We start from the raw sequence: 14,746 nt of genomic DNA on the forward strand, positions 1-14,746 counted from the left end.
AAATTGCGGAATTTTAGATGAATGGTTCAAAATGGAGAGTTTTACGACTTTTTAGGGTCATTTTTATTAATCCTTACACTATTCTATTAGTAATATCAATCCAATTAAGCAAAATTGATTAAACTTAAAAAATTCTCTGAGCTCAGGGGGTTACCTCCCAAATCCCATTTCCCTCTCTGCGCCACTGAAACGGTGAATTGCGTGGTGCATGCGAGATGGCAAAATAACCCCTATTCTAATATATTTCGATTATTTGCGCAATTACACGCCATAAAGAAAATACTATGCAGTCCTAAGCATTGCGATTGCGTGTCCTGTGAAAACGGGCATTAGAAGGTGAAAAATAATAGAAAATAAAAGACTACGATCATCTAAATTAGGTGAGAAAATAATTTTAAGAATACAATATGAAGTATTCATTGCGTGTGAAGTCTTATCAGGATTTTCACTAGTTAAATTCTTTTTCTATCACCAACGTTTCTACAGACGATTCGTCCATCATCATAAGGGTGAGAAACCTGGGTGGGCCAGGCTGATTAATCCAGATCAAGATGCACGAGTTTAAAAAATACAACCATTGCCATAGTTAAAAAAATACAACCCTTTCATTAAATGATGCAAAAAATAAGTATTTAAGGACCTAACATACTAGATAAGAAATGAAAAAGGCACACCAATTTTTCTATACAATTGAGATAAAAGATTTTTGTTTTAATGAATTTTGCGTTTGCGGTACACGGTATATTAGAAAGTAGGAATCGGAAAATAAGAGATCATGGATATAATTATACAGAATTAACTTTGATTGGAGCAACTTCACGAAACACGTTTGAAACCAAGGGCAACCCAACAAAATTTGATTTGACAAAAGAATATCGTCATTTCACACAATTTAAAATTCAATTCAATCATAAACAAAAAATAATGCATTGTTATTTTAAGAAAAGCAACAAATTGGCTGTGTCAAATTCTTTGTGCATATTGTTCCATTCTTGCTGATCTTCAAAGCAGTGGCGTAACCAGGAATTTCGTTCGGGGGGGGGGGGGGGGGGGGGGGGACTAAACCAGGGGGGAGGGAAATTTTTGAAAAACCGGGCACCAAGTAATGGGTTTTAAACTAGTTTTAACACTTCTTATTATCGAAAAAACTTAATTCGCTAAAGAAAATCTGTAAATTCCTGATTTTTCAATATTGTTTTACTTTTTGGAAGGAAAATAATTGTATTTTTATATTTCAGGGGGGTCTGGACCCCCCCTACCTACGCCTCTGCTTCAAAGCGTCCTCACCACCTCTGTCCTATAACTTTCAGTCAGCTTCTCGCGTAGAATCTTACCCCATTCAACTGCGTTTCCCGCTAGTCAAATGGGGCAGTGGCGGATCCATAATAGGGACAGGGTGGGGGGCTACGCACAGGGATAAGAGGTACCTCCCAGCAATAGCGGGGGTCCGGGAGGCTGCGAAAATATTATTTATTTATTTAAGGAGTTGCTCAAAAAAGAAAGGATAGCTGAAGGTCAACCTCGAAAAGATGGTTTCTCTTTATATTTGCGGCAACCCGTGGAGTAAAGTCCTCGCCTAGTAAACAGAAGGTCGCGGATTCGAGTCCCGCCTTGATAGGTTGCCCCGTATCCAAGGCACGGGTGTTTGTGATTGTCCAAGGTTGTCGTTCTTTAGATTCCTCCGCTGTAAAGGCCTTAAGTTGCCCTGTTATAGAAATATAATGGTGATACGAAATAAAAATACTTTTCTTAATACAATAATGAAACGAGATAAAGAAAGGGTTGAGTGAAAAAACGGTCAATTCGAAAACAAAAGTTTCCCCTTGCAACAATAATTCTATGGGGCAATTCTTATGACTTTTATTTTTGCTTTTAAACTGCTCATACAATGATCTAGAATGCCAATTTTTTGTTTTCATCCACCTTTATCGCTGATGTCGTGAATCGAGTCATGGCATTTTCCCGTGAGTCGAAGTCTTCGACGGTGTCGAATATGGCTGTGGCCAGTGAGAGGTGGATCGAATCGCCATGATAGCAACCTCGTGAGTGCAGAACTCGTCCTTCGACACGATTAAACGTAGCGGAAATTTGAAAACGCCGTGAAAACGGAAATTCCCCACCCCCTATTTTCGGAATCACACGAAATTTTTCATCCTGAGGTCTACATTAGTGATTAAGTTTGTCCCTTGCCCTATTTCCTGCATTCCTATGTTTTTAAATCTATTTATTTATTTACGTGTCAAATCCAAAAAACAATTGTAAATCAAAATGCAATCTACAGATAAACAGACCAGTGGCGCAGCGAGGGGGGGAATTTGGGGGGTATAAACCTCCCCCAGAGCTCAGAGAAATTTTTTAATTTAATCCATTTTCATTAATTGCATTGGTATTACTAAAAGAATAGTTTAAGTATTAATAAATTATCCCTCAGGACGCCATAAAACTCACCATTTTGAACCGTTTATCTAAAAATTCAGCAATTTATTAATCTCGCACCTACCGCTTATCCTGGTGGGTATTCTATAACCCCACACACCCCGGTATTAGTTGCACCTAAACCCCCCCCCCCCAGCCTTAATTCCTAGCTGCGCCCCTGAAACAGATCATACGTGGACGATCGATGCTTTTTGTTACAAGGTCTATCTAAATATGTCAATCCATTAAGCGATGTGTTTCTAATAAAATCTTATAGCTTATGCACACAACACTAACGAAAAAGGTTCCCGTTATCTAAAAATACGATAATTTCAGCTAGTCAGCTCAACGTTTTCCATCTAAAAAATGCCCACACAAAACCGTCCAATATACCTTTTCAATAGATTCACGAATGCAGTGTTGAGATTCCATAACCAAGGCAACCCAGATCGTAACAAATGAAGATCTCCTCCCGCCCGAACAGCGGCAGCGGGTGACGAAGCCAAGAGACGGAGAACCATTTCGCAACGGTTATTTCGTCTCATCGCCGTTTTCAAACTTTCTCTTCTCTTACGCTTCATGGCCACCTAAACGATTCGAGGGAAATAGTTTCACCCGGATACGCATTGGGTCGTCCAAGGAAAGGAATTCAATCGCAGAGAAACACCCCAAATTAAAACTCACGAACAATAACGAGTCCTACTTTCAGCAATTTATATCGTCTGGAAAAAATTGCGGCTACCTTCGGATCGTCAATAACGCGAAATGATAATCATTTGTATTTTTACAATTGTCATCCGCAACATTTAATTCGTTTCTCCTCGTGGTTTTCTGGTTCTCCAACGCATTTTCTGACTTTCTCGAGTAATTCCTTAGACAATGCGGCCCCCAAAGCGGTTTTAAATCGGGAAATTAGAGTTAAAAATGATTTTCCACTTTTTTAAAGTAATTTTTTAGACAATGCAGCTCCCAAAGCGATTTTTAGGCGGAAAATTAGAGTAAAAAATGATTTTCCACTTGCAACAATGAGATTACGGTTGATTATGAATTTCGATGAAGTTACTTATAGCAACTAAAGAGATACAAAATATAACGGGAAAACACAAGAATTTGCGTCAAGATAGCGCTGTCAGTTGGAAAATTTTGTCCACAGGAGGGTACAGAGACGAATCGCCTGGACTATGCTCGGAATAATAATTTTGATTAATAAAAAACGGCTCCCAGAATTACATACAAAGAGGCCCTATACAATAGAAAAGAAAATGGTGAACTACCACATGTCTTCGACCTAAAGATGTAAGAAGCCGAGCTTGCGAAACAGTTGAAAAAAAAACGCGTTAGAAAACCTGGAATTATGGAGTTAACATTGAAACACCAAGAAAGACTTCTTTCATGCATCAACGAAGGTATTTTGAAGAAAGTCCATCCTCTTAAATCCTATATCCATCCGAAAAATGTTAATTTCTACCCTGGTATTCCCTTCCTTTGATTATTGTAGTCTTGTTTATATTGACATGCCTAAAAAGCTGGATCAAAAGCTACAAAGGCTACTTAATTCACGTGTAAGATATGTATTCAATTCAAGAAAGGATGTTCATGTATCACAGTACAGAATCAGCCTTGGTTGGCTAAATCTTTGTAGCCGAAGAAAATATCTACTCGGTGCTCTTCTTTTTAAGATTTTCAGGGAGGGAATCCCTAATCACCTCCGGGAAATCTTTATGAACAGATTAGTAACCACTCACATGTCATCTCGCAAAAAGGACTACATATATACGTTATCCTACTCCACGTACAACTACCTACCAGAAATCATTTCTAGTTACGGCATCTAAATTTTGTATTTCTCTCCCCGAGGATCTAAAACAGAAGGGCTCCAACCATGCATTTAAATGTAAATTATACATGGCTTTACTCAATGGAGAGCGAAAATAAACTCCTACATAAAATACAGCCATCATATTCCGTGTATTATCAAATTTCAAGCCTTGTTTGCGTGTCATTTCTTTATTATTTGTGTATCAAACAACTTCATTGTTATTACTTGATATTTTCATGAAATGTGATGAGCCAATTATTGTAAATTGTGTTTTTCTCCAAGGGTATACCCAGAGCATGAATAAATAGCTATTCTATTAATTTAGTTAATAACTTCTTCTCCAGTGCCCCCGTTCCTTTAACCAAATAGAAACTTTATACGTTTAAATTTCTCACGGTGTTGGCCGCGCGAAGCGCAGATGAAGTGTTCAGTGGACGATGAGGTAGCATCGTTTGCGTAATAGAGGTTTAGACGTCACTTGGCAAACACTAGCCACTGCCCTAATACCAGAAGTATGCGTCGACAGTGGAAGACTCACGGGCGGACTTCCCAGAAAGAGATTCCTCATTGCTAAGCCTCAATAACACGATAACTATAATGCAGATTTTCATGTGGCTTGGATTGAAGAAATTTTTTATTTTCGGAGTCTCCGTTGCGTCGCTCCCTTTTTCCGGGCAGTATTTCGCCTTACTGTCCTGCAAGATTCCTCACTGACCTCAAGTCTGACCATAGAATAAGGATTCGTAGACAAGGGCAGGTGACGTCACTACCTTCGTTCCAACGTAGCTTGGACGTCTCCACAGTAACGTGGGCATTGTGTCACCCGTATACTTCTGCAAACCCGTAGCAGTTTTTGACGAATCGAAATGGGACAGGTTGAATTTGCAAAATGACGTATAACCCAAACCAACCCAAAATTCACCCTGTCACCTTTAATAATTTTAAAGTTTTTTAGCCGTTTGTATCAAAACTCGAGTCAGAAAGATTTTGGAGCCGACAAAAGACAACGCGAATCTTGAGTGTGGCCATTGCTAGTTCGTACGCAGAGAACGGACACCAGGAAGGTCCATCTGCCATCTGCAGGATTGGAAAACGTTACAGTCCGGGTGATGCATAATACATGGCACCCAAGAGAGAGTACTATTTCACGGAGGAAGGAGGGGAAGCAATGCATCAGCTTTTGTAGTGCGGGAAGCAAGCTAAATTTTGCATAAGACGTATATCACACGCGGGACAGCCAGCCATGCATGAAGATTTGCGCCTGCAGACTCATTCCCACTTTTCGTATCCCCTTACCTCTGCCTTAATACTCTCTTGCACGGAGTACGTAATCACGCAGCCTAAAGCGAGTACGAACTTGCATTTAAAATTGCATCGTGTGAGGCGTAAATTGCACGAAAGAAAGCGTTAATTTACGTACGATAAGTACAACAGATTCAGGCTTCAATTGGTGGAAGTGAGACATATTTAAATGAATGAAAGATCGTAGCACTTTTCCAAATAATTTTTTAACGGCGTACAACGCGTTTCGGCTCACTGAGCCATCATCTGGTCCAAGAATGTAAAATAATTCGTGCAAAAGTGCAACGATATTTTGTTTATTTAAATTACGAACGATAAGTGGAAAAATGAACTATTCTCGAATTCTGATGTTAATGCATGCCTGATTGAGAAAAAGATAAAGGCTCAAAATTCGCAATTTCATGCTCCAATAGATGCGCAATATAAATTTACCAGTATGTCAAAATTCCGACAAATTAAGCATGTAAATCTCTATAACATAGAACAAACTTCACCGATAGATCATTCAATTTAATGATAAAAAGATTATTTACTTGAAACCATACATCACCGCCATATCTAGGTTTTTACCAGTATGTCAAAATTCCAACAAATTAAGCATGTAAATCTCTGTAACATAGAACAAACTTCACCGATAGATCATTCAATTTAATGAAAAAAAAGATTATTTACTTGAAACCATACATCACCGCCATATATAGGTTTTTAGGAAGCAAATCGAAGATTCGTATTCGCATAGAGATCGAGTGATAAAATCAAGATGAGGAGCGTGTCACTGTCCTCAACGGTATTCCGTAGTCAATTTAACCAATGAGTAATTAAACTAATCGGCTGTCAACGGGAGGACAAGCCGAGCATAAGTACCTGAACAGTGCAAACAAAGAATCAATGATCATTACGTATGTCGAACGGGACATTGGGTAAGTCCGCATAACAGGAGATTAGCATCTGGAATTGCGCAAACATTGGAATGCTTTGAGGGTGTGCATCATCACTTTCGCAGGAGCAGATTACTCACCTTCCTCCGTAGATGTCGTGGGTGAGCGGAGTGCTTTCGTCGTCGGAGAAGTTGTCGTCATCATCGCTGACGTCATTGTGTCGCATAGCGGCCGCCATTTTGTGATCTCAGGGCTTCAGCTGTGAACGGAAAAAAGATATGGAATGAGATGAGAACATTAAACAAAACAGAAATGTACATCGAAGACTCATAATATAAACTTAACCCATTACAACCCAATGTAGCTTCAAAGCAACATCTTAAATTTATACATGTTCAGTTCTATTCAGGAAATATTTAAACTACATGTTCTTTTTTGCTGTAAATGTTAATAGCGAAATATGTAGCTGCCGTAAAAATTATGATTGAATAGAAAATGTTCACTTTTCTAAGATGAAACGTCAAGAAATTTAATTTTTTCCAGAAGCAGCTCTAGGTTAGAATGGGTTAATATGTGCAACACGAGATTGAGGGGTGGGTAATATCGCAGTGGGTACAGGGATGCCGACTTACAAAAATATTGGGGGGGCCCAAACCGGGGATCTTGGCCCGGGATATTTTATAAGTAGTGAGTTTTAAGTTTTTTAAGCATTTTAGAAGAGCCAAATGATCAACATTAGAACACTGATAACTCGAATCTCGACATCTGGACAATCCGGGGAAAATCGACAAGGCTGACACATTTTTTCCTCACACCCATAACGAATTTTTGAGGGGGATCGGGCCCCCTCAAGAGATCCTTCTGACGAGCCTCCTATGGTTCAGAGGGACTCAAAATGTCAAGGAAATCGTGAAACGGTTTTACAAATTTGGCGCTGCTCTCAATGTAAAAATATGTTCTCTAGATGGATGAATGCTTGTGAAAATTTTACTGTAAAAGGCTTTTAAAACAATAAAAAAGTTTTCTTTAGTAAAAAAGTCACAGTGCGAATCGGTTTCAGAATTATCGAGTACCTGGGCGTACCCAGTGAGAGCGGGCAGGAGGGCGCAGCTGTCCCCCCTTTAGAAGCAAAAATCGCAAATGTCTTTAAACGAGGAAAATAATATTTTTCTAAGCAAATAATTTTAAAAACTAATAAAGAGCTGTTACAGTTTCCTTAAAATGTTGATTTCATTCGCCTTTTCCATGCTTAAATCTTACCTACACCTTGAACAACCATGGCTTGCCCCCCCCCCCCCAGTTTTGATCCTGAGTACGCCCTTGATCGAGTACGGAGCATCATATTTCCACGTGGAAAGATTATAAAAAGAGTGACCTCAGACTTTTATGCGAGAGCAAGGGAGGGGAGTAATTACTTACACCAAAATAAGCTCTCTCAAATGTAATATATAAAAAAAACGATGGGAAGCATGAAAAAATATTGAAATTGTATCTTTCACGCATCAATCTATTTTTAACAATTTTCCACTCTCGCGCCAACCTTCAAAATTTCGACGGCACGCACTAAGCCAAGGAACCATTTTGGGGACCCCTGGTTCAGAATACCCGTATCTTTCAGGCAGAAAAAGTTCCGCGTACAGTTGAAACACAGCAGGTGAAGGCGGAAACGACTACAAAGGCGTTTGTTCCACTCGGAAGGATCAGTGAGTGTCGGTGGACAAAATGATGTTTTCCGCAACTATGTCGGCCGCTAATACAGGAAGGACGACGGAGAAAAAGCAAACTCCACTTGCCACGGCGTGTCAACAACGAGAGCAGGGCACGCGCGTGTGAGGAACAAGATAAGACGATGGGATGGGCACTCAAAGAGGCAACTCTTTCAAAGGAATAAGGTGACACCTTCACTCACTCTCACCCGTCTTTGTTCGACAAACAGTTACACTGTCTACCGTCTTCTGTTTTGGCGGAAGGAGAAGGACCCACCAAGGTCGCCGTTCCTCCAAATATTACGCAACATAAAAAAGGCACTTACGAGAAAATAATAAGAATAGTTCACCATTCGATTATCCAAATTCCAATCATTAATATGTGATGCAGACACTTGAGCAATAAAATTTATTTATATTTCCTTTTTTATTGATATTAATGCAGAGACTTTTCTACGGCTGGTATTGCGTTGTTTCTTAATAATATCAGTGGATTGAAGGAAAAATCGGGAGTTTTTATATTATGATAATTTGAGTACTTAATTTTGTAATAAAACTTTATACATTAAGCGTCATTAATAATTTTCATAGGTAATAATATAAAAAATAAGTTTTCAGGTAGAAGCTGTGTTTCAGCCTTTCGGCACGGAGGATGTCATAAACCCCTAAACTCCATTTATATATCCTCGTGCATATAATTTTCCAGCGATTCAATCGAACCATCACGACTGAGTAATATCTAATGAGCAAGTTAACATGTACTTTTTAGATTCAATCGTTTTTTTTCACAGTTAGAAGTTACGTTTATTTCAATAAAAGCAATGCCCCCTGAGGGAAGAATTAATTAAGGATTAACCTAAAAAAATAAATTGCTAAACCAATGAAAGAACATGGAAGTACAGATTTACGTGTTAAAATCTGATAAATTTGAACATAATTTCTTTCGCAAAGTAAGTATACCGTCGTTTTGCAATGAGGAAAATTAAAATACTTCAAAAGTAATTTGAAACCTATACGAGCGATTGGCATTTTGTTTTGAATTGAATCACAGTCGAATCTAATTTCCAAATTATCAAATATTATCAGCATTAGTATGACGGAAAACAAACTGATCCTCGAAATATTTGCAAATCATTCATTGCAAATCTGCAATCATTCCTTTTTACGCAAATGTGTGTACCTTATGGTAAGGGTAATTTAAATTACTTGAAAAGTAACTTAACCTTTCATAAAGCAATTTTAATAATTTATGGGCAAAAAATACGCCATATCTCTCCTACTGGCTTAGTGTAATACGAAAATTTTACCAGTGCTTAAAAGCCTTTCGGAGTTTACCAGTCTTAACAATCAAGCAATAAAACAGGCAGGAACAGGTTATTTTCATTTCAGGTGTTGGAATCAGATTTCACTCTTTTCCAAGCGTAATGGCGCCAATAATTCACATATCCGTGATGCAGAAGTCCTTTCCGTGAGTTTATTATGGCAATTACCGGGTTTCAGAGAAAAACACAGGTGAGCCCAAGATTTCACTGGCGAATATTCCAAAAAGCATCTCAATAATTGAAGCCAGGCATTTCTTTTAAACCAATTGCTCATCATAAATGTTTTTATAAAATGTTTAAGATAAATTAAATTCTAAAATTACCTTGCTTACGATAAAAACTTCATTAAAAATTTAACATAACCTCCTCTTTATCGCAGGAAAGGCTGATTTTATGAAATTGATCTATTTTGGACCTTTTTAATGAAACTGCCTTGAAAAAAGGTGGTTGTCGCAGAAAAAGGCTCACTACATATGATGAATACCTTAAGATTAAATAATATTTTTGTAAATTGTAGATTGACTTTTTTTATAGCCTTTTTAGTTTACATCTAGGCTAAAAAATAGTACACGATTTAGCGATAAATGAAAAACCACTTTGATACAAAATTTTTATTTCCGATAGTTACTAAGATACCAAAATAAAATAATTTTGCTATCGATTTTATCAAGAACGTCACAAAATTCCTATAAAATATTATTCAATAAACAGATATTTTGATAATTTCTATAGAAATTTCAATCGTTATTTAATAAAAACCTTAAATACAGGGGTGTCTAAATGTATCTATTGTACAAAGGGCATCTTTGCAGCTTGTATATTGATTTAGACAATAATATGACCACAAATTTTAGAATGAAAACCTTAGATACGATTTGCAAATCAATCCCTCATATGCTTGAGTTTCAGGGAGTTTCATACCCAAAAAACTCAATATTTAGTCTAATACCAAGAGGTGTTTCATATGATACATGTATTCATAATTTTACAGGTCGAGAATAGAAATGGCAAGGTAATTACCTTGATGTAAAGGGCACTATTTACTCACATAACGTGATCAAGCGCGGAGATCTTAAATAGAATATGACTCATTGCTTCGCTAAACCATTGCACACTCTAACGGTAGATCAGCAGTTACTGCTAAAGGTGACTAATTTCACGGCCACCTAATCCTAAGCACTCTTTCGAGATGAGGGAATTAAATCCGTTGGCAAGCGGCAGATTTATAACAATGCGCAAGAAATGTCAGAAAAAGTCAACGGTAGCATTTACCATGTCTACTACTTCCATATTCAGGTTAATGGATTTCTTGATTCATACAATGATATCTTACTTAAATACCACAATCATGGTTTGAGTTAATTATAAAGCATCTTAGAGCTAATCATCAACTGTAACTTAATTAAAAACTAGTGAAATAAGATACAATTAACAAATAAAAACAATAAAATGTTTAGATTGATAAAAGATTTTTAGATAACAGTTGTCTGTTTTAATTGTTTTCATAAAACAGACTTTGATTCATAGCCCTAGGTACGATTCATAAATAAACTGCAACGTTGTCTGTGGGTTTAACGGGAGTATCTTCATAGGTGTGATCTAAGACATTGATAGACGAAGAAATAATTCAAGGAAATTTTTTATTCGTTAATTTATTTATTTCAAAGTGCCCTTTATATAGTGACCTTTGTGACATGGGCCACCAAAGTTCAACAGCTTTACGAGCAGAAAAACCTAAGCCCTGGATAGAGGTAACTAACCCAAGCGGAATTAGAATTCGCGACCATTTGTTTGGCAGGCGATGGATTTACCCGACCACCACTATCTGGATTACAATAAATTTAATAACAATGCAATGGATTTAGGAAGCCCTTGTAGAACAAAATGGCAGATAAATATTCCGCGTTCACATCCGGGTCAGCTCCAGTCTAATAACCAAAAATTTTAAAAAATATATGTAAAAAGTATAAAAATATAGATTTTTAAACTCTACATTCCAATATCCAGGCCATCAGTAACAAAGCACTCCCTATTATACCGACTTTCCGAACTGATAAATTCTATCCAGACCGATATTTATCCGTTTTCGCTATCAATTAAAATTTTTATTCACTTGTCATCATCCTATTTAACACATAATTACAATTAAACTTGCTAAATACTGAAGTTGTGTCCGCCGTAATCGGCTTGATAGTATGTTTTGCTACCGTTTGATTTGAAATTGTAATTAGCTTATTTGTTAACTTTTATGTTTTATTATATTACGCTGTAAATTGGAGGACTTGCTGTATACCTGTGTGTCACTTTATTTAAAATAAAATAATTTTTATGTTCCATTCGTGACTCAAAGACGTGTCCGCAATGGCGTCTCACACTTCGGTTTGTCTATTCCCAGCCGGAGGAGTAGAAATCTGAGCATCGCGGAAGCCGTGGAGAAGTCGTCATGGGAACGAGAAACAACGGATGTTGCGACACACCACGCGGCGACAGTAACAGTTTTTAGGGCCGAATGAAAGAGCCTCTTCCGATTTCAAAGGCGTTGCTGCATAGCTAAGAAAAGACGATAGCATTTCCCCCTAGTGGAAGGTTAACAGTTGAATATACGCCATAGCAAGGTCGTAAATTGAGAGCTCTTTACCTGGGATCTCGCTTCGAGGCTTAAAGGTAAAACTCACAGATCGGTTCTGACTCACGAGAAAAACTCGCTAAAGCGGTTTAGGTCGACCACGTAATCTTACTTTCGTAAGAATTCGGATTCCTGTTTTTTTTATACATATTCATTGGATATTCCTTACGTTGAGTCAAGTGTTGAGCTGGCGATATAAAGAAGACCAGTCTTATACACTTTTAGAGCACCTAGAGATTTTAGTTTAAACTGAATACACTGGATATTCGCTAGAGCATCACAATGCCAAAATGGAGGCCAACCAATACACAACATACGAGATCGGGACACAAGAGAAGATCGCCTCAATTCCCTTAGACTTTGATTACACTCTTCATTTTAAAAGTTATGCAGTGATCACTATTGTGGAGTTATTTGTTTTTTTTGCGATGAATTTGATCGATAAAAAAAACGACAGGTAATTCCCGTTAACCTGAGTCACCGAATTTTATCTTATTTTCCTATTTCCCCATTATCATTCCACTTAGAGGTTTTCCCACCATTTGCTGACAAGTCATACCAAAAGACGAATATTGAGTCCCTAAGTTCAATATATACCTTTCAAAAACTAAAAATAAATCCATAATTTTCTCACATTTTGGCATGAAGGCTTGATGGTAATATTAAAGTTTTTCGGGCACTTCAACTTTTGTAAGTTGCAGGACAGAGTCTCACTGAAGATAAAAATTGAAATACATACATATATACAAAATAATAAATATGCGACGGAATAGATAACGATAAATAGGTAATACTCTTAATTATTTTTTATTGTTTCAGTGTTCTATGTTTTCATAGTCCTGAGTTTAAGAAATTTTTGTGCACAAAAGTTTTGACTGTAACTCCTTTTCTTTTTCACAACGTATTATTGCACTGAACACACTGTTGTATACATATTTTTATGAATGTTTTAATAACATAGTTCTGTTTCAATTGCTTTTTGTTACCAGCCAGTTAAATTATGTTTGTTTGCAACCTCGCAATAGGCATTTTTTTTGTAATTCCGCTTTTGATTTATTGTTTGCAGGTCAACTTAAGTTTTTGAAAGTTGAATTAATAATACTACAGCTTTTGTTTATTATTATTTATTTATGAAAAAATTGGATCATCGGAGCAAACGTTGTTTCTTGTTTATAGGCCAAAAGTGTATAACTTATTACCTGATTCATGTCTGAAATCATAAAATAATGACGCAAATATTAAAAGATATACAGTCTTGGTTGTTCAGAATGCAAAGTATGGAGGATTTTTTAATGATATAATACCATGTAATAAATGTACGTACTTACTTCAATTCAAATGCTGTTCCTAAAATGTTTTTATGTCAGCGTGGTCCTATGTAAACGATGGTAGCCACAAAACAGGTTGCCCTTAATGGCTACCTAAAGTTACTCCTTTTTATGTAATTAAATACAATGATACATCTACATTCAGCTGAAAATACAACTGATGTAAAAATCTTATCATGAAAAATTCCAAAGTGCCAAAGACAAATATAGTATTTAATGAATTAGCAGTTGTTATACTATCTGTAATAACAAATTGTAAAGGAACCTCGGATTAATCGTAGCATTAAGATCAATTTAAAACACTGAGTGAAGACCAAATCTGCCTCTAGGAGGGGGGATTAGTGACCGAAAAAATCCCAGACGCTCTAATATATAAAATTGTAATTAATTGAATAGGGGGATAAGCCAATTATAGCTTTTTGGTGAGTGATTTAGGAATGCAGGAAGAAGCAGCAGAAAACAAATGGCTTGCATCCGTTGGTCTGCGACGCTCGTGAGGCATTGCTCAACAGTGCGATTAATTAGCGAAGTCAGCAGAGAGGAAGAGAAAATATCGCCAGAGATGGAATGGGAGGAAAGAGCCATCAGTTAGAAGCTTCGGAAATGACCTAAAATCAAGTGAACCATGCCAGTTTGCACTCTGGATTGAGGTTTTATCGGATATTTGGGTCGGAGAAATGAATTCCTAACGGTTGAAAATTAAAACTGCCACTTAGCTGATAGATTTTTCAAAGTAACCCAAGGTACCAACAGGAAACCATATTTATATTACAAGGTTTTTGTAAACTCGCTTTTTTATTTGTCATCTATTCCGGGTCAAATCTTGCAACTCAATTATATCTCACTTTCGTATCAGCTATCCAGCTAAAATTTTCAGCATAGGTCAAAACCAGACGACAATGTAATATTCTAGCACATAGATTACAAATGGAATAGTTTCTCGATATTTATTCAGAATTTTAAGTTAAATATGGAGATTAGTCCAAAAAATGGCCACCCAAATCGATTGCGGCGCTGCGATCATTAAAAGAAAGGAATGGAAGAAAAGTGTAATAAAAACTTTTTTACATCAAAGCCTAGTACAAAATTGTCGCGAGGAAAACATTTATTATAAACTTGTAATATCATTAAAATAATGTTGATTGAGATACAATCGATATTATTTTAATGATATCGATGAAATGAATACTAATTTTACTGATTAATTATTCGTTTGACAGTAGCTGACACCTGAGCGCAAGGAAAAATTTGGCTGGAGGAATTATTTGGGAAATTCCATCGCTAGAAATAGGATGACATTAATTTTATCTGCTTGGACTTGGTATACTTACAATGTCTTAAAAATCGTAT

The 14,746-nt window shown here is 36.9% G+C and overlaps 1 protein-coding gene across 2 annotated transcripts in view; it reads right to left on the minus strand.

Moving 5' to 3' along the window:
- The window catches only part of LOC124168854 (chitin synthase chs-2), a 277,533-nt gene that overhangs the window by 37,531 nt on the left and 225,256 nt on the right, over window positions 1-14,746 (minus strand). For both annotated transcript variants that reach the window (XM_046547208.1, XM_046547207.1), the window contains exon 2: window positions 6,555-6,673. In XM_046547208.1, coding sequence (XP_046403164.1) covers window positions 6,555-6,652 — 98 coding nt within the window. In that variant the 5' untranslated portion in view covers window positions 6,653-6,673. The remainder of the gene's footprint in view (window positions 1-6,554; window positions 6,674-14,746) is intronic.

The sequence above is a fragment of the Ischnura elegans genome, chromosome 12 (assembly GCF_921293095.1).
Source record: "Ischnura elegans chromosome 12, ioIscEleg1.1, whole genome shotgun sequence".
Classification (NCBI taxonomy): Eukaryota; Metazoa; Arthropoda; class Insecta; order Odonata; family Coenagrionidae; genus Ischnura; species Ischnura elegans.